The sequence below is a fragment of the Myotis daubentonii genome, chromosome 6, assembly GCF_963259705.1.
Source record: "Myotis daubentonii chromosome 6, mMyoDau2.1, whole genome shotgun sequence".
NCBI lineage: Eukaryota > Metazoa > Chordata > Mammalia > Chiroptera > Vespertilionidae > Myotis > Myotis daubentonii.
The window spans coordinates 11129229-11150687 of NC_081845.1; the positions used below are offsets into that span (position 1 = coordinate 11129229).

The 21459-nt window shown below is 43.4% G+C and overlaps 2 protein-coding genes across 2 annotated transcripts; both read right to left on the reverse strand.

The window, feature by feature from the left end:
• TSPYL4 (TSPY like 4) lies at window positions 1–4128 on the reverse strand. The gene has a single exon (XM_059700118.1). It carries the CDS (start codon window positions 4038–4040, stop codon window positions 2790–2792), a length of 1251 nt encoding a protein of 416 aa, XP_059556101.1. The 5' UTR covers window positions 4041–4128; the 3' UTR covers window positions 1–2789.
• A 6798-nt stretch (window positions 4129–10926) lies between these two features.
• TSPYL1 (TSPY like 1) lies at window positions 10927–15740 on the reverse strand. Its single transcript, XM_059700117.1, has one exon. It carries the CDS (start codon window positions 15627–15629, stop codon window positions 14316–14318), a length of 1314 nt encoding a protein of 437 aa, XP_059556100.1. The 5' UTR covers window positions 15630–15740; the 3' UTR covers window positions 10927–14315.
• Window positions 15741–21459: the final 5719 nt, after the last annotated feature.

The window sequence follows — 21459 nt, forward strand, 5'->3', positions numbered from 1 at the left end:
ATTAACCTAGACAACATAGAACTTTATTAATTTTTATTTTGGTGAAAACAAGAAAGACAGCAGACTGACAGATTTTACTTTTCCTTTGAGCACATAGGAGAAAACAAAAGGACCCCTGTTAAATTTGACAGAGCAATTCTACAAGCACTTACACTGGTTAGGAACATAAAATATCAAGTACCACATTACTACTATGGCAAGAAATACCAAAGAAGACGGTTATGTTTTTCTTCTTGAGATTACTTTCACAAGACAGCAACATTTGCACAATTTCAGACTCTTCAAAAATCACATTATTCCCATTCTATTTCTAAGGATAGAGCTATATACGAAGATAGACCAGAACAAGCTGATATATTAATAATATTCACAGAAGTCTTCATTCTGCACAGGAAACAAATTTGATATTTTTGCACACATTCTCAATTACAAGCAAAAAAAAAAAAGGCTGTAAATGTCAATTCTGCCAGCAAGCAAAATAGAGAATAGGATTTTACTCAAACACAGTGAAATAAGAAGCAAATACCATCAATCTTCCACATATAAAAGATCACTCCTAGAATAATAGAGAGAAAACATCTAGACTTGCATTTATGTGTATAAAAGTCTGGTGAATTCAAGGAGATAGGAAAAATTAGCGGGAAACCCTCTTCCAAGCATCCTCTTTAAATCACCACTGATCTTCCCACCTCTCTTGGGTAGAGCCTTGGGCCTCCCCTCTCCCCCTGAACCTGCAGGGTTCCAGGCTCCCCTGCCTGCCTTTCCAAGGCCACTCCACAGCAGGCTCATTTGTTTCTGGGCTTTCCGTTTCTCCAGCTTAGAGCATGCTCCCCAATGCTCTGTATCCAGATTTCCCAAGCCCTGGGGAGCTTATGGCCTGCCCTTCACCAAGAAAGGAGAAAGGGTAAGGGTGGAGGTCATCGGCACCACCATACCCCTCCAACAGTAAGACAGCCCTGACACACTGTTGTCCCACAAACTAGAACTTGTCTGAGAATCCAGAGGCACCACCTATCTCCTTACACCCTAGGAGGGAGACTTGGCATCTGCCCAATGCAGACAGCAGCCTGCTCCCTCTTTTGTTAGGGCAGAAGCAGGGAAGGAAATGAGGAAGCTGGGGACTGAGAGCCAAGAGCCAGGCAGTAGGATGGAGGCCTTATGACATCAGGGCTATAATAAAATAGTACAGAACACGGGGTTGACCCACAAAATGCTGCTTGGGGTTATTTCTAAGTGGTCCAAGGCCCCCCCACAAAGAATCGCCATCTTTAGAAAAGTAGAGTCAAACTAATTTTTGCTTGCTTTATATCACAACTTGCTGTGAGTCTTGAACCCATCTCTGTGAAGTGCTTCTGTCTCTCCTCCCAGTTTCTCAAACTAAAGATTAAAAAACACACAGGAGGTTTTGGTAAAAATGAGCAAGTTGGTCTAAAAGACACTGCATAACTAAACAGTCTACCCATAGGTCTCCCTTTGAAACATTTAGATCTTGCTAAAGGAAATGGGGTGGAGGCATGAGGGCGGAAGAGGGCAATGAGATTATACAGTAGCTTTCTCCCTCTGGATACAATCAAGGGGAGAGCACATTAAACAAAAACCCTGCTTTACTAGTTTTGTTTGTTTCTGAACTGTAACTGCTGCTGAGGGAGGAGGGGGAGGAAAGGGGGGCTATGAGACAAGGTGGGAGGGAGAGAAGTGGGGGGGCAGGGCAGGAATACATCGACCTCAGTGCCCCAGCCTAGCAACTCTGTCATGCTTAGAATAGGTTAAGGAGGGGATGCCTAACAAAGTTGCCTAGATTAAGGGTGGTTTATTGGCCAGAACTCAGAAAGGTTGTTGGCAGGGACCCCCGTTCCAGCCTTGCTTTGGGCACTGTCACATATGACTGCCCAACCTTCCTGACAGCCTGTGAGTTTATGGGTAACCATTTGAAGGGGTTAACGGGAAGGGGGGGGGGGGTCCTGTGTGCTGCCTGGGGGCTTCATTCCAAATAGTTCCTGCAGAGGCAGGCAATGGTATGTGTACAAAGCTCATCCAAAAGACTGAAAACAGGTTTGGGTAGGCCACAGCCCAGCTTTCATACTCACCAGTACTTGGTCACAGTACAGTGACCAAAGGCATAATAAGATCAACATGACACAGTGTACCTCTCATCTGTTACCTCATTCAAGCCTATTAGCTACCCACCAGTCACGTGCTTATTCTGCCAGATAACCAGCAGGTGAGATGGCATGAGCCCAGGAAGGCAGCTGGGAACCAGTTAGTGGTAGCCTGGAATGTCCAGTTGGGGTTGATGGCTGGCATCATCTCTATCAGCTTCATCTTGCAGTGGTGAAGCTCAAAAGATCTTGCCACAGAGTGCCAAGAACAGGAGCACAGCCAGCATAAAGTATGAAGCCCAGCTAGTTATTTGCAAAGATATATATCAAGTTTAGTGTGGCAGCTCACCACTGGAAAACCTGGGGAAAGACCATCATCACAGACAGGGCCCAAGGCATGCAGAGGAAGTCAGTGGGTATCTACGGCGTCCTGTGCTTGGCACAGAAGCAGTACAAGGCCATGCACTTGGAACACATAACACTTCGCAGAACAGCAAGGAAGCCCAGAGGAAGAAGAGCATAGACATGTAAGTGATAATCTTGCAACTGATTGCAGACTTAGAAGAACCAAAAAACAAAATAATCCGGTGTGAAGAGAAAGCAGAAGGGAGAGTGCATGCTATTGGCTAAGCATAGGACCCAAGAGGAGGTGGTAAGGAAACGGTGCAGGAGCTTCTCACAGGCCAGGAGTTAGCCAGACTGGAACCTGAAGGCCCTGGGGCTGTCCACCGGCTGCCTTGCTGGGTCTCGAAATCTTCGGGGCCCTTCACCCATCAGGTAATATTGGAGGGGATTGGACCACAGTTCTCCTTTGATAATCTCAGCAATCCTGTCGAATTCCAGGAGGCTGTGGTCTGAGAACCAGTTGAAGAAACTGGGGATCGTGTTCCCTTCCCGGTTCCTGTGGATGTGGGTCTGGGGGTCTTGGCCCCGGTGCCAGCGGATTGGAGTGGAGAGAGACACCACCCGGCCAGAGGATCTGCGCTCATATTCCTTGACGAGCGCCTCATTTCGGAAGTAGGGGTTGCTCTGAAAGATGAACTTGAATTTGCAGCCTGCTCTAGGGTGTTTAAGCTCCTCCACCTCCAAATTGATCATGTACCTCATCATTTCTTCATCTTGACCACTGATCATAGGTGACAGCTGGGGGTGGTTCCCAAAGGCAGTGACCCAGAAACCAGGGATATTTTGGATAATAAAACTTCTGCGCTGCATATGGAGCCTTCGCATCCGGCCAAACTTGCGCTCCAGCTGAAGGAAGGCCCTGTCTGCCTGGGCATTTACGTTTAACAGCTCCTGATCGATCGCCTCCAGCGAGTCCATGGAGTTATTGGCCTTCGGGGTCCTAGCCCGCGCCTCCTCTTTCCCTCCTCCTACCACCTTTTTTTCCTTCTGTATCAATTTCTTCTCCTCCACCGCCTCCTCTGCTACTCCTTCCTTTCCCACCGTCGCTGAGATGGCGCACTTCTTTGTCATCCCGTCCTTGGCCTTGGCCCCAGGCATCATCTGAGACCCCAATCCCTCTGCGTCACAGGCTTCTGGCGCGTTCTCCCCAGCTGGGCCGCACGGCTCTCGCAGCTGACAGCCATTTTCCTGGCTATTGTCGGCAGCCACCGAGGGGGAGGCAGGGGCTGCGTCCAGTCCCTCTGCGGGAGGCCGAGCCTCTTTCTGGTCCGTTTTGGCTGCCGCATCACGACCCGGAGCAACTGGATCGCCGCGCACGGGACCACCGCCCGAGGGGGCCTGGGATGAGCCTCCCGCCGCGGAGCCGGCCACGCTGCCCTCACCTGTGTGCGCCATCTCCACCTCCACCTCCCGCGGCGCCTCCGCGTCCTCGCTCCGGCGCGGGTTTAGGTCCGCATGTGCCGGGGCTTGGTCGGGAGCGGCGGGGCCGCAGGTTTTAGCGACCGAAGGGTTGCTGGCCTCACCCTGACCGTTCATTTTGCTAAGAGTCAGACCTGCAGGAGCGCGAGCCCTGTCCGCTGCAGAAGTGGTGCTCCGCCCCTCGCGCCACCCGCTCTCCCGTCTGGGAGGATGCTGCTATGGCAACCGGTGACGTCAGGACGGCAGCGTCCTACCATCGCGCGAGAAATAACTGCTCCTTGAGATTGTGCTGGCCATCAAAGGTAGTCCATTGTCTTTATGTTACAAAATGTTTTTAGTTTCGTCGGTCTGGAAAAGGTTGGGCTTTCATGAGTAGAGGCAGCATACTCAAGCATGGGCGAGTTCCGTTCATGTGGGTTTTCTAAGGCTTTAGTGATTGTGTTTTCAAGTCAGCTCATAGGGCTTCTCATGTGTAGAGTGGGTTCAGCAACTCACAGGCCTTCCTTCTTTAATGTACAGATTCATGGCTATTTCCAAAGAATGGAGATGAACAGAGTTGGATGTTTAAGAAAAGTGAAGTGTTACTGTGTTAAGTGTGATCATTTAAATAATTAGGAGCAACTGAAAGGGAAACCTCTCATCCCAAGAAGACATAATAAAGGATAATTTCAATTTTCCGTATATATTTTAAAGTTTAAATACTTTGGCCAACACCTACGAAGTAATTGGACAATATTTCCCCTTCACTGTATAAGTAGGAAAATATTGTATTTTCCTTACTTAGGGGTGACTTAGACACACACGAATGTGCAAATTCAGCCTTTAAGCATTACTGGAAGAAATGTAATCTCAGGATATTTTAATTTCTAAAATTATGCATATCATATGTTGCTTATCCTCAGATTACAATCTTAATCTAAAAAAAGTTCTTGCTTCATAATGCCTGTGGGCATGAAGCCAGCAAATATTTGCCAAAATTGGCTTCTGTGATAATTCACTGCAGGGCAGAAACAATGGTTAACTGTTTGCAGGCACTGCAGCTATTAAATGCCTTAATTAAAATATTTTCAATAATATTTGAAATGTTAATGTTAAAATATTTACTTAAAAGGTAAGAAAAGTTACTGTCTATTCAGGTCAGCTCATGCAGTTCATTAGGTAGTGATGTCACTTGGTTTGTTGGGGTGTGAAAATACTGGTGTTAGTCCTTAGAAAAATCCAAGAAAACGAAAAGTTTGCATATTTTGGTTTAACATCTTAAATTCATATTAGAAAATTACTATGATGAGTCATTGAAGTAGAAACTCCACTACTGAGCACCCATATTATGATCACTTTCAAAGAAGGGCTTAGACGTGGATTCCCTTGTAATACCTTAATCAATAAAGAAAAAAATAAGAAAAAAAAAGAAGTGGATTCCCTAAGAAGTAAGGACTTAGGGGAAAAGGAATTAGAGAGAAGCAGCAGTTATACTGAGATTTTTAATGAGGGAAGTAGTGCAGATTTTGTCCAACTAAGAATGAAAAGTGCTGCTAGAAAGACAATACAATCCCTCAGTCATAGTTTAGCTCACAAAGGTTTACCAGAGAATTCATAAACCATTTTTTTTACCCCTAGTCAGCCTGCTAAGGACAGACTGCCCAGATGACTACTGACAGCTAACCAGTTACCCAATCAAAAATTGTACAAACAAGATTCACTCTTCCCAGACTACAATTAGTTTTCTCTCCCACTTTCCTCTTTCTTTTAATAAATCCCATTTTTGCTTTTGTGAGGTAAAATCAATCTACTGATTTATCCTCCATGCAAACAAGTAAACAATGTGCTGTAATTAAGTGACTTTGGGACTTTGAGTTATTCTTTGACACTACTCTGCCTTGTTTGTAGGTAAATATCTTATTTTGTTTTTATAATGAAAACAATCAACTATAGATGAAGCAGGAGCAGCAATAGTGTTTAGGTTCCCAAACCTTATTGTGCATCAGAATCACCTGGAGAGCTGGTTAAAACACAGTTGCTAGGCTCCACTTCCTGAGATTTTTATTTAGTAGGTAAGAAATAGGATTCTAGAATTTGCATTTCTAACAAGATTTTGGTGGTGGTGATGGTGGTGGTGCTGCTGCTGCTGCTGCTGCTACTACTACTGCTGCTGGTCTGGGAACCACCCTTTGTGGTTCCCAGATCCACTGCTTTAAGGTAATGGAAAGGAATTAGGTTGGAACTGAAAAGTCAGAGAGAAGGGCCTGAATAAGGAAGGTCAGAAAAGCATCTTATAGGCATTTGAATGTGCAGAAATGGAGAAGGAAACTCAGGGAGATTCTTGACAGTGCCCCAGGAAATTATTATGATGTTAGTACTTCTTCAGAACATATTGTCCACAGCATACTGAACTTATTTAGTGACAAGAGGATGACAGAACCTCTAAGTTTGTAAATTTAGGGAATCTCTAGAGAGATCAACTTTGACCTGGAACTGAGAGAGAAAAAGTTAAAAAGTAATTCCAAGATTGGAATTATAAATGAAATTATACTGCAGCAGGAAGAACTTGCAAATAAGTTCTTGCAAGTAGAGTTAGCAACTAGTATTTAAGCACAGGAGAGAAGTCAAGACACTGGAGATGTGCAAATGGAGTTCCAATTTTTTAGTTCCCAACAGTATTTTAAAATGTTATCTATTGAGGTTATAATTTACAGACACTATAATGCATGGATCTGAAGTGCACAATTTCACAAGTTTTGACAAATATATCTGTGCTATCATCATCCAAATCAAGATATGGAGCATTACTATCACCCCTAAAAATTCACTCATGTTTCTTCCCATTTATTCTCCCGAAACCTCAGGCAACCACTGTGGATTTCTATCACCACAGTTTCCCATGCTACTGAACTTCACATGTACCAATTATATAGTTGTACTCTTGTCTGGCATCTCTTGGGAAAACTTCCAGAGGTATAGTGAAAACAACCTCCAAAAGGGGACAGGGCCCAGAGACTGAAGAAAGAGACTGACAACTCCAGAATTAAACAAGTTTAAGGGAACTTAGGGACAGAAGCAGACTCAGTGTGGCTTAGTGGTTGAGTGTCAACCTATGAACCAGGAGATCACCATTCCATTCCCAATTAGGGCACATGCCTGGGTTGCCCACTCGATCCCCAGCAGTGGGTGTGCGGAAGGCAGCAGATCAATGATTCTCTCATCATTGATGTTTCTATCTCTCCCTCCCTTCTTCTCTGAAATCAATACACACACACACACACACACACACACACACACACACACACACACACTCTCTCTCTCTCTCTCTCTCTCTCTCTCTCTCTCTCTCTCTCTCTCTAGAGGCCCGGTGCACGAATTCATGCACCAGTGGGGTGCCTCAGCCTGGCCTGCGGGATCAGGCTGAAACCAGCTCCCTGACATCCCCAGAGAGGTCCCAGATTGCGAGAGGGCAAAGGCCAGGCCGAGGGACCCCACTGGTGCACGATCAGGGCTGGGGAGCGACACAGGTTGGCCAGCCGGGGAGGGACCACGGGAGGGCTCCAGGGCATGTATGGCCCATCTCGCTCAGTCCTAATTGACTGGACCCCAGCAGCAAGCTAACCTACCAGTCAGAGCATCTGCCCCCCTAGTGTTCAGTGCACATCATAGCGACTGGTTGACCAGTCAACTGTCTGCCCCCTGGTGGTCAGTGCACATCATAGCGAGCAGTTAAGCAGCCTTACCATGTCATTAGCATATTATGCTTTGATTGGTTGAACGGCCGACCGGGTGACCAGACACTTAGCATATTAGGCTTTTATTATATAGGATTTTTAAAAAGAAGCAAACTGTGGGACAGCAAGAAAGTAAATTTTCATGGAAAGTACTTACTAAAGAGCTCTTTTGTACAATCAAGCTAATTCTATTCTGTAAGACTACATGGGTTATATGGAGCAGATGTGCTGAGAGCCTACTATATTCCCGGTACTTTGTCTTAACTGGATGTTATAAGGTGGCAAATTTCTGAGTAAATGTAACAAAACTGGAGAGTGGGCATTCCCTCATTTGAGGAGGAAGGGTTATCCATGATTCTCAAACTTGTTTGCACCTTAGGGTCTAATTTAATTGGTTTGAAGTAGAGCCTAGGCATCAGGATTTTATCAAAGCTCCCAGCTATTTATAATGGGCAGGTTTGAAAAATATTAGGCTAAATGACTACTGATCTAAACGTAAATTAAATGAGAAATTAAAACTGAGAGGAAGGTAAATGGGAGTTAAATATTGATTATATATTATATGCCAGGAATTGTGGTTGGCATTTTTACACTCTAACCTTTATTAACAATTAGAGGCCCAGTACACAAAATTGGTGCACGGGTAGGGTCCCTAGGCCTGGCCAGTGATCAGGGCCAATCAGGTTCCCATCTCCCCGCCTCCCTACCTCCTCCCCTCCTCCTTTCCTTGCTCCCTCCATGCCCCACCGCTGGTCGCCCGCCATGTTCTGCGCTGCCTCCTGGTGGTCAGCGCACATCATAGTGAGCGACCGAACTCCCAGTCTCCTGGTGGAACTCCTGAGGGGATACTTTGCATATTAGCCTTTTATATATATATATAGACTAGAGGCCAGGTGCATGAAATTTGTGCACTCGGTGGGGGGGCAGTGTCTCTCAGCCTGGCCTGAGCCCTCTTGCAGTCCAGGAGCCCTCAGGGGATATCTGACAGATGGCTTGGGGAATGGGCCTAAGCCATCAGTCGGAAATCCTTAGTGCTGCTGCAGAGGCAGGAGAGGCTCCCGCCACCGCTGCTGCGCTCACCAGCCGTGAAACCAGCTTCTGGATGAGTGGCACTCCCCCTGTGGGAGCGCACTGACCACCAGAGGACAGCTCCTGGTGGTCAGTGTGCATAGCAACCGGTCATTCTGCTGTTTTGTCAGTTTGCATATTAGCCTTTTATTATATAGGATGTTAGTACTTTGAATCTTTTAGCACAGTGCCTGGCACATAGCAAGGCTCCCATGTTTGTTATCATCATCTTAAAACATTATAATGCATTCTCCAAATACAACCTGGGAGAATATCAACTTATAAAATAGATATTATCATCCCTGCATTGTGAACAAGGAAACTGAGACTCAGAGAAGGTATTTATTTTGCCTAATGTACTTGGAGGAAGGTTCTAAAACTGTGATTTAATCCCAACTTAAAGCTAGTGTGTTTTCCCTGTCTCTTCAGGCCAGTAGAAAGACATCTGGGTATAATAATTAGCAGCTTATTTAAGTGACCCTTTTTCATTATTTTTTAATTTTTTTCAAAAAATATATTTTCTTTATGGATTTTAGAGAGAAAAACAGAGGCCCCTTTTCATTTTTAATAGAACCGTTTCTTCCTGGCCTGTTCTCAAGAAAGTTACATTAAATGCAAGTACTGAGAACATGAAGCCACAAAGTAGACACTGTTTTCCTAATTTGATCTGATGGAAATTCTTCGGTGGGTCTTAACAAATTCTGAGGTCAAAGGAAATGGATCAAGGTGGCTGGCCCTTCAGAACTGAAACAAAGCACTTCAATCAAACATGGAATTAATAATTAATACTAATTAATAAAGATTATATCTATTATTTCTATACAGTCTAGGCACTTTAATTATAAATTAACATGGAGGGAGAAGTTGGCCCTGAGGGGATGGTCCTCCTCTTGACCACATAAATCCCATTTTCTTGTGCATGTGACTGGTTGGAGTATGTGATTTGCTCGAGAAAACATCTGAGGAGTGATAGTCCCCCAATGAGATAGAGTTCTTCAAGAGCAAGGACAGTATCTATATTCCATATAATCCTTAATATAGTATCCAATAAAAAATAATTGCTGTTGCAGCAATTAGCACACTAATTTTTAACAATCACATTTGCTTCTTCAAGCGTGAGCATTGAATTGACTTGATGTAATGCTAGATTGATTTTTTTCTTCTGTTGCTGGCTAACAGCTAAAACTTGCAGTCCACGTAACATACACAAAATGGTATATTTAATGACTGAAATTACTTTTATTTTCTGAGCTTCATGTACATCTGTAAGCCAAAAAGTACATAATATTTTATTCCAGAAAAATATGAAGCTATAGGTCCTAAATATCACTAGAGACTGAACCATTATAACCATCAATGCCAATTTGGTACCCAGATCTACCTTACTTATATCCAGAAAAATAGTACATTTACACAGTACGTTTTGCAAAGTATTGGATATATCTTAGAACAAGATTATAAAAGGCATTTCATTTCATTATCCTTTTTACCCACTGGCCTCTAGTTAGACTTTACCCAACTTGAATTTAAACTAGATAAGCCTTGTCCTAAAGTCACAAAAAATTTCATGGGGAGAAAGAATAACGTTTAATTTTTAGATATTTTTATATACTTTGAGATACTCAAGAAGTCTAGACCCATGCTGTCCCATGTAATTTAAAATTTACCAGTAGCCACATTTAAAAAATGGATGAGAAATAACTTAAATATTATCATTTCAAATGCAATCAACATAAAACCTTAAGATAATCTATTTTTTCCAAACCACGTCTATGAAACCCAGGGTGTATATTATACTTACAGCAGATCTCAATTTGGACTAGCCACAATTAAAGTGCTCAATAGCCATTGATGGCTCGTGGCTACTGTATTGGACAGCACATGTCTAAAGTGTAATGACCTTCAATCTCCAGGTGAATAGTCACCTTAAGATGTACAAAAACAAAGCACATAAAAGTTGATCCAAAGTTGATGCTCTGTTAAGATGGCAAGTGAAAGGTTAATAAATGTTAGTGTTTGGATTTTTTCTAATTTTTGCTTTTATTTAATAAAGGCTTTGTAAATTTTTTGACATAAATTTTACAAATACCTTGAAAACCATTTTTTTCTTTTCATTACCTCATCAAGTCTTTCTGGGTCAAGTATGTCAAACTCAAAGGCTAACACAAGCCAAATAAATAAGGTTTAAGTTTAAGTGAGCCACAAAAAAACAAAAGCTTCACTTTTCATGGAAACACAGGTTTATTTAGATATTTAAATAAAGTTTTATTTAGCTGAATGCAAAGGGCTGAAATAAATGAGTAATCGTTAACATGTAAAACAATAGAACATTTTAATAAAAATTAAATTTTTCTTGAACATTAACTTACCAGACACTGAATAACTACACAAATAAGTATAACACAAATAAACCTATTTTTCTTGTTCTCTGAAAGTGAAATATTTCCTGTTGCACACACCAAACAAGTCAGTACAAGACAAATGACGTGGCAATCGGCTGCTAAAATATTCGCTGCTAGTATTAGTGGAGAGAAATGGTGCACCTGCACATAAAGGGCATACGGCAAATGCATGTAACAGGATTAGAGTAATCAGTCATTAGTGAACGTTGTAGTTCGTTATTAATAATTATGTATAACAGGATATTGTATAAATTAAGTTACAAACTTTTATTAAAACATTCCTTACATACTATTATATTGGCTGGGCCGCAAAAATATTCCTTGTGGGCCACATGCGGCCTGCCAGCCTCGTTTGACATGCTTGGCTGGGTACTAGGTTGTTTCTTTTCTCCATTTTAGTTATTTTGTCATCCAGTATTTATCTGGTGACAACTATATATATTAAGCTAGATGCAGTGACAAAGGTAAAAACATACTTTTCCATCTCTGCTTTCACAAAACTTCCAAGCCACAAAGGGACAGTGAAAGACATGGAAATAAATCTTTGTCACTCTGCCAATTATTTGTTTCCATATCAGTCTTTCCCCAGTTCTTTAACAATAAATGGAATGGTTCTCTCTTACACTTGTTATCTTCCTGGGGCCTGACAGATGCCTTAACAAATGTTCATGGAATTCAATATAATGAATTACTGTGTTATTTTCTAGAACAGAGAATCCTACAAAGTACACCAAGTACATAAAAATGTTTCATCTTCCCTAAGGGGAACAGAAAAAGTGCAAAACAAAAGTTATTTTTGACAGGCCTTGAAAGATCTGACAGAGATAGAAGGTGGTGAGGTTTGAAGAACAAACAAGTTTCTACAGCTGAGAAAGTATGGGATAGAAGAGTATATCACTTATGATAAGAATTCTCTGAATGTGTGCTTATTAAATGCACAAATGACTAAAACTAGCCTGAGTGACCTGAAACTATTATCTATATAGACAAAAATGGAAGCTTTAAGGAAGTGAAGGTTGGAGTGGAGTGGGGTTGCTGCACAAAGTGTATGGGGGAAAACTGACATCGTGAATAAGCAGTTGCAATTGTTGACATTTTAAAGTAAACAAAAGCAACATCCCTTCCTACCTTTCAAGGTGTAGTAGTGTGCCATATTTTATTTACTTTTGGATAATGCCTGTTGTATTCACTTAAGAACTTTATTAAATTCCATAATCTGTTATCTCTAATAATTTCTTCAAGCATGTTTGTTGACAGGGTGAAAAATAGGAACTCTTAACAAAGTAACATACTTTTATTTTACCATCATGCATATATGTTAATAATACACTTACAATGACAGAGCAATCTCCCAAGTACTTAAGCTAAATTGTTAATAAGTTGTTAAAAGTGCAAATTATCAAGCAAGACAATCAAGCCATGCTGTTTTGGCAGGTTATTTTTCCACGAAGACAATAATTTCCAAAGTCTTGATAATCTGACAAGATCAAGTTATTTATATTTCTAAGAATGCAGTTTTGACAGAAACAAGAACAAGTTGAAAACCATTAGGAATATTCATTTAAGTCTCTATATCGTACTGTACTGGAAAGATTATTTTTCTAAATGTTCCCAAACAAAAGCAAAGAAAGCTTGTATAACTCAATTTTCCTAGTAAGCAAAAACAGAAAACAACAGGCTTTTACTAAGTATTAGTGAAGTAAAGGACACAGTATTAACCTACATAAATTAAGTCAAATGAAAACGAGAAAACATCCAAAGTTGCATTTCTTTAAATAACTCTTCTCACCCTTGCCAGTGTGGTTCAGTGATTAGAGCGTTGGCCCAAGCACTGAAGTGTTGTCAATCTGATTCCTGGTCAAGGTCAAGGGCATGCACCTGCACTGCAGGTTTGATGCCTGCCCTGGTTGGGGTGTGTGCAGGAGGCAACCAATCGATGTCTCTCTCATGGATTTTTTCTTTCACACCCCTCTTCCTCTCCCCCACTCTCTCTAAAAATCAATGCGTTGGGTGAGGATTAACAACATAAAAAAAATCCTGGCCAGTGTGTGCAGTGGTTAGAGCACTGACCCACTACACCAAAGGGTTGTGGGTTCAATCCCCAGTCAAGAAAACGTACCTGGGTTGCAGATTCATTCCCGGCCCTGGTCGGTCAGGACATGTGAGGAGGCAACCAGTCGAAGTGTCCCTGGAAATCATGGAGAGCCAAATTAACGAAAAGATCTGCTTTTGCAGATGTTTCTAAGTTGTTGTTTTTTTCTTTGAGATAAGGGACACACAGAGAGAAAGTGTACTGCTATCCTGACAATTACTTCAGGATGAGGAAAGAAGGTACAAAGAGGTACCTAAGTTTTGTGTGAATTCACTAGTTGATGCTGAGAAAGCCTGGACACCATCCTTATACTTGTCATGAGGACAAGATCTAAACTGTCACCTCAACCACTTCCCTGAAGTAGGGCTACTGGATGATGGGGATCAAGGGAAGATGGGGTGAGGAACTGAGATGCCTTTTGGGTAGAGGAATAGAAAGGCTGGAAAGGAAATTTGTGCTAGCAGGAAACTTATGTCCACCACCAGTTCTGGAGATTCTGGTTCACCAGAAATCAGAGGAGCCGACAATGGTCAGGAAGATGTTCATCAGTAGACAGCAGGCTAAGACGAGTGGGCACAACCAGAGGTGCAAGGGGAGCAATGGAGTCACATAAGTCACAAAGACCAAGTGGCCCACTGCTGCTCTCCAGTGTCTCTGGTTGCTTTATTTTCTGCACAAGTCCACAGGCTATATGCCTGCCCTGCAGAGCAGAGTGGGTAGAACAGGCCTCTAGACAAAGCTAGAATCCCAGGTGGTAAGAACCACCACACCAGAGGCCCTGGAAACAAAGAGTCCAAGCAGTGCAGAAAAAGGCAGTGAAATTTACAGCGTATTTACTTGGCTCAGCAGTAGTGAGTCCTGGCCTTGCAGAATGTGACAGAAATGCAGAACAGCATGAAGGTTGCATATCAGTGGAAAAGTCAGGCTGTGTAGAAGTGGAGAAGCATGGCCATGAAGGTCTCAGTCTTGCGGTTGAGTAAACAAACGTCCAGAGGAAAAAGGTCTTAGAAATGTCAGGGGAAAAAACAGTAAAAGGTATACCCCTTTCCGTTGCTGCGGCACAGGTTTCAGCAAGCAGTCAGGGGACCTTGTGCAGAGGTAGTCCCAAGGACAAAGTTTAACCAGACTGGAACCCAAACGGCCTGGGGATCTCCACTGGTTCCCTTATCGGGCGACGTCTGGCTCTACGGACTCCTTCCTGCAGCAGGTAGTACTGCAGAGGGTTTGGCCACAGGTCCTCTTTGATGATCTCGGCAATCTTGTCAGACTCTGGAAGGCTGTGGTCTGAAAACCAGGAGAAGAAATTGCAGACGACGTCCTGGTTTCTGCGAATGAAGGACTGGGGTTCATGACCCCGACGCCACACGATGGGAGTGGAGAGAGACACTACGCGGCCGGAAGCTCTGACCTCGTACTCCTTGACGATCAGCTTGTTTCTGAAGAAGGGGTTTCTTCGAAAGAAGAACTTGAACTTGCAGCCAGTTTTCGGGTGTCTGAATTCCTTCACTTCCAAATGGGTGATGTATCTTAACATCTCGGCATCCTGGCCCCTGATCATGGGGGCCAACTGGGGGTGGTTCCGAAAGGCGGTGACCCAGAAGCCCGGGATATTCTGAATGATGTAGTTCCGCCGCTCCAGGTAGTGCCGGCGCATCCGCCCGAACTTCTGCTCCAGCTGCTGGAAGGCCCGGTCAGCCTGGGCATTCACCGTGTCCAGTTCCTGCTGGATGGCCTCCAGGGGGTTCATGCGGAGGTTCACACGGAAATTCACGTTCAGGGGCCGGCGCCGTGCCCCCTCCATCACCTCCGCCACCGCTCTGTTTCCCTCCGCCTCCGCCTCCGCTCCGTTTGCCTCCGCCATTTCTACTTCTTCGCCTACTGGCTTCTCCTCTACTTCCACCTCCTGCTCCATTACTATCTCCTCCTCCTTTTCTTCCTTTTCCACCATCGCCTCATCCGCGGCCTTCGCCTCGGCCACCACCTCGGCCCCCGGCCTCTCCGCGCCACTGCTTTCCACAGCCGGCTCCGCGCCGGCGCCGCGCAGCTCGCCAGGCCGACAGCCATTGTTCAGGCCGCGGTCGGTTGCCATGGCCACAGACTCGGCCACCGGGGCCCCGGCGGGGGGCGGAGCCTGTTCTAGCTCTGCTTCAGGCGCCCCGAAACTGCGACCCCCACCGACTCCGAACTGGGGGGCATGGCCGCAGGCCGCAGGGTCGTGTGAGGCTCCCTCCTCCTCTGGAAGCTGGGCCCGTGGGGGCGCGACGGCCTCCAAGCTTCCCTCCCCCGACTCCGCCATCACCTGTGCCTCCTCGGTTTCCTCACGGAGCTTCGGGCCCTGGTGTGGGTCGGGGGGTCCGGTGGCACCGTCGGGAGCATCGGGGCTGCAGGGCTGGAGGAGAGGGGCCCCCTCAGCCCCATTCAGGCCGCTCATGGTGGTGGTCGTGGCAGCCAGACCAACCGTAGATTAGCAGCCGCTTTCCTCACAGAAGCCGCGGGCGGTGTGAAGCGGCGTCTGGCACCTCCCACCCTCCGGTCTCGTCTCGCGAGGGTTCTCCGTGAGGGTGACGTCACAGCTGCGGAGCTCACCGCGCGACTTCTCTGCGCCTGTGATTGGTGCCGCTGTTGCCAGGTGCGAGCGCGTTCTCCGTCTCACTGACCGGAAGTGTATCGGTGGGCGCGATAAATTGACTTACGTGTGAGTAAATGTACCAGGGACTCAGAGACCGACGGCGCCGAGGGCCCTCCCCACAATGCACCTGGAACCTGCCTCCAGCACATACGCTGGGGTAATTGTAGGGGCCACAGTGCTGCACTGCATACTTTGTATAAAAACTTTTCTCTGGTTTTCGGTAGTTCTTAGGCAGGAAGGTAAGTCTGTTCCCTGTTACTCCATCATGTTCGAAAGCAAAAATCTTCTCTGTATTTTTAAACCAGGATGAATCGCAGATTGTTTCCCTTTTCTCAAAGGAGAAGAGACATGAAAATATCAGTACCCGCCTGTAACATCACTGGGAGCACAGGCCACTCGGTGATGCATATTACTCCTTGCTCATCCTGAATTTGTAATCTGCATCCAAGAACTTGTGCTGCATAATGTCTGCAAGAATTAAGCCAGGATCAGTTTGCTAAGTCTTGCTCAATGGCCCCTCACTGTAGAAAATAGAAAAGCGATTTCCAGCCCCATAAATGACTAATCTGTTCACAAATTTAGTTCTGCAAGAAGAAAGTTTGGCTGTAATGAAGTGTGTGTTCATGGCAATCAGCTCATAGAGTTCCTTTAAGAGTTATGCCATTGTCTCTGGTGGTTTTATTTTCAGATTGTTGACTTGTGAGGAAAACCAGTGTTAGAGATTCCCAAGACCTCGGAGAAAGCCCACCTGCCACCATTTTAGGAAGAAAAGCCAGTTAAAATGGATAACCAAAATGGTCTTAAAGTAGAAAATAAACTTGCAGAATGCCAACATGCAGTTAGTTGAAGTGTAAAAGAGGCAAACACTTTTTTTCTTTTTAAATATATTTTATTGACTTTTTACAGAGAGGAAGGGAGAGGGATAGAGAGTTAGAAACATCCATAAGAGAGAAACATCAATCAGCTGCCTCCTGCACACCCGCTGCTGTGGATGTGCCCTCAACCAAGGTACATGCCCTTGACCGGAATCGAACCTGGGACCTTTCAGTCCACAGGCCGGCGCTCTATGCACTGAGCCAAACCGGTCAGGGCCAAACACTTTTTTCCTATTTTCTTTGCTTTCTATGGTAGGCTGAGTAATGGCTCCCAGAGATTTCCAGCTGTTAATCTTCGGAGCCCATGAATGTGTTTTCTACCCGGTAAAGCGACTTTGCAGATATGATTAGCTTAAGGGTCTGGAGATGGATGGTTATGGTGGATTATCTGGGTGGACCCGGTGTCCATATAAAAAGGAGGTAAGAGTGTCAGTCTGAGAAGAGATGATGACCAAAGCAAAGGTGAGAGAGAGAGAGAAGGGAGAGATTTGAAAATACTATGCTGCTGGCTCTGAAGATGGAGGAAGGAACCAGGATCCAAGAATAAAATGCAGCCTCTAGATAGAAGCTGGAAGGGTAAGGAAACAGATTCTCCCAAAGAGCCTGCAAAAGAAAGCAGCTCTGCCATACCTTGATTTTATGATGCCTAACCTCCCAGCACTGTAGGATAATTACTTTGCGCCGGTTTAAGTTATTAAGTTTGTGGTAATTGTTACAGAAGTAATATGAGATGAATACTCCTTGAGTTGAGATTGTGTATTGCATCTACGTGTGCCTCCAGTTTTTCCTAGTAGCACCCCCTTCACCCTGTGAGGTCCTGCCCAACAACTTGATTTTTCATATTTTGAGTTTCTTTTTGGTTATCGAGACCAGACATTTACATATGCAATATATAGAAAGACAAATTTAAAGCCAAAATCTAATACAAAACATTTTTAAGTAGACCTCAGGAACTTATGTTTTTGTTTACCACTGTTTACGTAGTGCCTTGCACACTGCACAGGTTGCATAGGTTATTAGAATTTTAATAAAGGAACAAATGAAGAGTGTGCCGTGACAGCTCAGTCAGGGGTTCAGTGACCCTGAAAGGGGGCTGCGAAAGACAAAGAGAACAAGCTGGGTCTAGGACTCTAGGTGGATCTCCTGTGCCTGACTGAGGCCACAGAGAGAGACCCAGACAGCAAGCTGAGCCTTTATTTTATGGCCAGAGGTAAACAAGGTAGTGGTCACCATAGTTACAGTGTCCTTGTGAGCTTCACTTGTTTTGGCAGCACTTGCTGCACCTCCCACAGCCCATTAGCTACCCAGATAAGATCTAGGGAGCCTCAGAAGGTCAAGATGAATTATGCTAAGAGGGCTGTGCCCCCTAAGCTGGGACTTGTTTGTGGCTGTGCCAACCGGTTCAGTCCAGAGGCTTAACCCTGTAGCTGCTCCCTACAGAATAGAATACAGTTTCTCCTGCCTGCAGCTTGGTGCTTGTAGAAGTAGGGGGCATGCAGATTTCCTCCCTGCTTTCCTCCCTACCTGTCACCAGGAAACCGGAGGGCTTCTCTATCTCCAGGAAGAAAGTCCTAGTCAAAATGAATTTGTATAGCCCAAACCGGTTTGGCTCAGTGGATAGAGCGTCGGCCTGCGGACTGAAAGGTCCCAGGTTCGATTCCGGTCAAGGGCATGTGCCTGGGTTGCGGGCACATCCCCAGTGGGAGATGTGCAGGAGGCAGCTGATCGATGTTTCTCTCTCATTGATGTTTCTAACTCTCTCTATCTCTCTCCCTTCCTCTCTGTAAAAAATCAATAAAAATATATTTAAAAAAATGAATTTGTATATATGCATCAGAGACTATGGAAACATTACAAAAAAAACCAACACAAACAAACAGGAAACAACAGTTTTGTTTTGCAAATAATTTACATTAGTGTGGTCACACTGTATGACAAACTCTGGATGGACCGACATAGTTAGGTGAGTTTACATAGCAAAGCCTCAAACTACCAACACTGTATTTCCGATTTTTTAATGCTTCCTGAACAAGCCAAGGTAACGATTCCAGGACTTAACTTCATTTCTCTCTGCAAGAAATGGATCTGGATCCTGTGATGCATGGCTGAAATTACTTTTGTATAGATAAGGATGAATAATGGAGCACAGCTGGTGTGACTCAGTTCATCCTCTGGTGCACCAAGATGTAGCAGGTCTGATTTCCAGTCAGAGCACATGCCCAGGGTGTAAGTGTAATTTCCCCAGGGGGGGCCATGCAGGAGGCAGCCAACCGATGTTTCTCATTGATGTTTCTATCTCTCCCTCTCCCTTCCTGTCTCTCTAAAATCAATAAAAACATATTTTTTTAAAAAGGAATGAATAATGGAATTTTCCACAAGGCCCACTTCTAATTGCCATGAAATTATTCTCAGTCTTGGAACTGGAATAATTTAATTTGGCCTGAAGTGGAAACTTTTTTACTCTAATATGCCTTCTATTTTTAAGCAGAAGACAGTGCCAGGCTGTGACCAGTCCTAGAAGACGTCTTTATTTGTCAAAGTCACCATTATGTTGTCTACATAATGTTATCCTGTTATTTTCTCTGTTTCTGCTTACTGGGAAAATTAATGCACTAACTGGTAATGTTAGGAAAAACTCCAGTGATAGATGGTACATGTAAATGTAATCAGGACTCTGGTGAGTGTAATTTCCCCAAATAATATTGAGACATTTTGGAGAAATCCTTCCTTCTCATATTGTCCTTCTATCACTGGAAAAGCTGTGATATGGAATATTTGATTGACTTTATACAGAAAATGAGGAAAAATAATTTTTTTCTAATTTTAATTGTCTGAAAATCACAGTAGAGAAGTGATTGTGATTATATATAACTCTTCATTGTAGATGATGGTGAGCCTAGGTTATGATCACTTTTAAGTAAGAGAAAGACCAGTAAGAAACAAGGATTGAGAGGGGAAAACAGATAGGTGTATTTTAGGCCTTTTTTTTTTAAATCCTCACCCGAGGATATTTTTTCCATTGATTCTAGAGAGAGTGGGAGGGACGAGGGTGGGAGAGAGAGAAAGGGAGAAACTTCCCAGTGAGAGAGATACATAGATTGATTGCCTCCACACGCCCCCTACTGGGGATCCAGCCTGAAACCAGGCGTGTGCCCTGAGCGGAACTCAAACTGGCAACCTTTGGTGCACAGATCCTATCAACAGAGCCACCTTGACCAGGGCCATTGCATCATAGTTTAATTGGCAATGTTTGTTTGTTTTTCCTTCTTGGTGATATTTAAATAATACTATATTTTACAACTGGTGAAATGCCATAATTTTCTTCCTGGAAAATTCATTGAGTAGTAAAACTGTAAACATTTTGTTTTTATATGTAAAATGATGTTAAGTTTCAAGCTCAGATAAATAAATACAAGTGGGTTTTCCCCCTTGGAAGTGGAGCAATATTTTGTTGATGAGGACTTCATGCATTCCTGACCCTACCTAATGAAAACCAATAAAATCCCTATTCTTTGTAATAACCAAAATATATTTCCACTAATTTCCAAGAGACCCCCCTAGAGAAGGTCTAGCTCCTGCTGGGAATCTCTTTTATTTTATTTATTTATTTATTTATTTATTTATTTATTTATTTATTTATTTATTTATTTTTTGAGTGGGCACTCGGATATGAACCATGGGAATCTCTTTTAAATACTTGGTGGGTATGGTATTCCCATTGGGTCCAGTAGATGGAGCAATTGGTATTTAAGAAAGTGATATGTCTAGTCCAGCGGTTCTTAAACTGTGGGTTGCGACCCCTTTGGCGGTCGAACGACCCTTTCACAAGGGTCACCTAAGACCATCCTGCATATCAGATATTTACATTACGATTCATAACAGTAGCAACATTACAGTTATGAAGTAACAATGAAAATAATTTTATGATTGGGTCACAGCATGAGGAACTGTATTTAAAGGGCCAGAAGGTTGAGAACCACTAGCTCTAGTCTATGATGGAAGAACTTTGAAATAATCTTTCACTATAAATGAAATACTCTTATAATTTAAATTGAATCATAATATTTTATTTCCACTAAGCTGTAATTGTTACAAAGTCATTTTCTCAAGCAGATTTAGGTTTGTTATGATGGTTTCCAATAATCAAATCAAGCCAAAATATCAAATGATCCTGCATACTTCTGTGTAGACTGGAGTCATGGACCTAGTTTCAAGTTTGAGCTCTGCTGCTTATTACCTGTTTGACCTGAGCAGGTCACATAATCCCTCTGAGCCATAATTTTCTCATAGTAAAATAGAGATTAAAATACATACTTTATAGGCCTATTAAGAAGATGAAATAAATTTGTAAAGTGTTTAGCACTATAAGCTTTCAATGAATAGAAGCTGGTAGTATTTTTTGGGGGGGAATATCTTATGCTAAAACTCACATACATTAAAATTAAACTATTGTACACTGAATTCCATTATGAAACAGTTAAGTGTTTAGGAGTTCAGAGAAGAAAGACATCCATGTGAATTAAAGTGATCAGTGCAAGTTTCACAGAGGAAATGAGACATATCCTACTGTGGGTAAGAGTTGAATAGCTTGAGAAAGAGGTGGGGCATGAAGATACAGTAATCATCTTGTCCACTGCTCCAGCTATTTTAACATGCATTCCAGATCTTCACTGATCAATATAGTGGCCATTAGCTACATGTGGCTATTTAAATTCAAATTAATTAAAATAAATAAAATGAAAATTTCAGTTCATCCA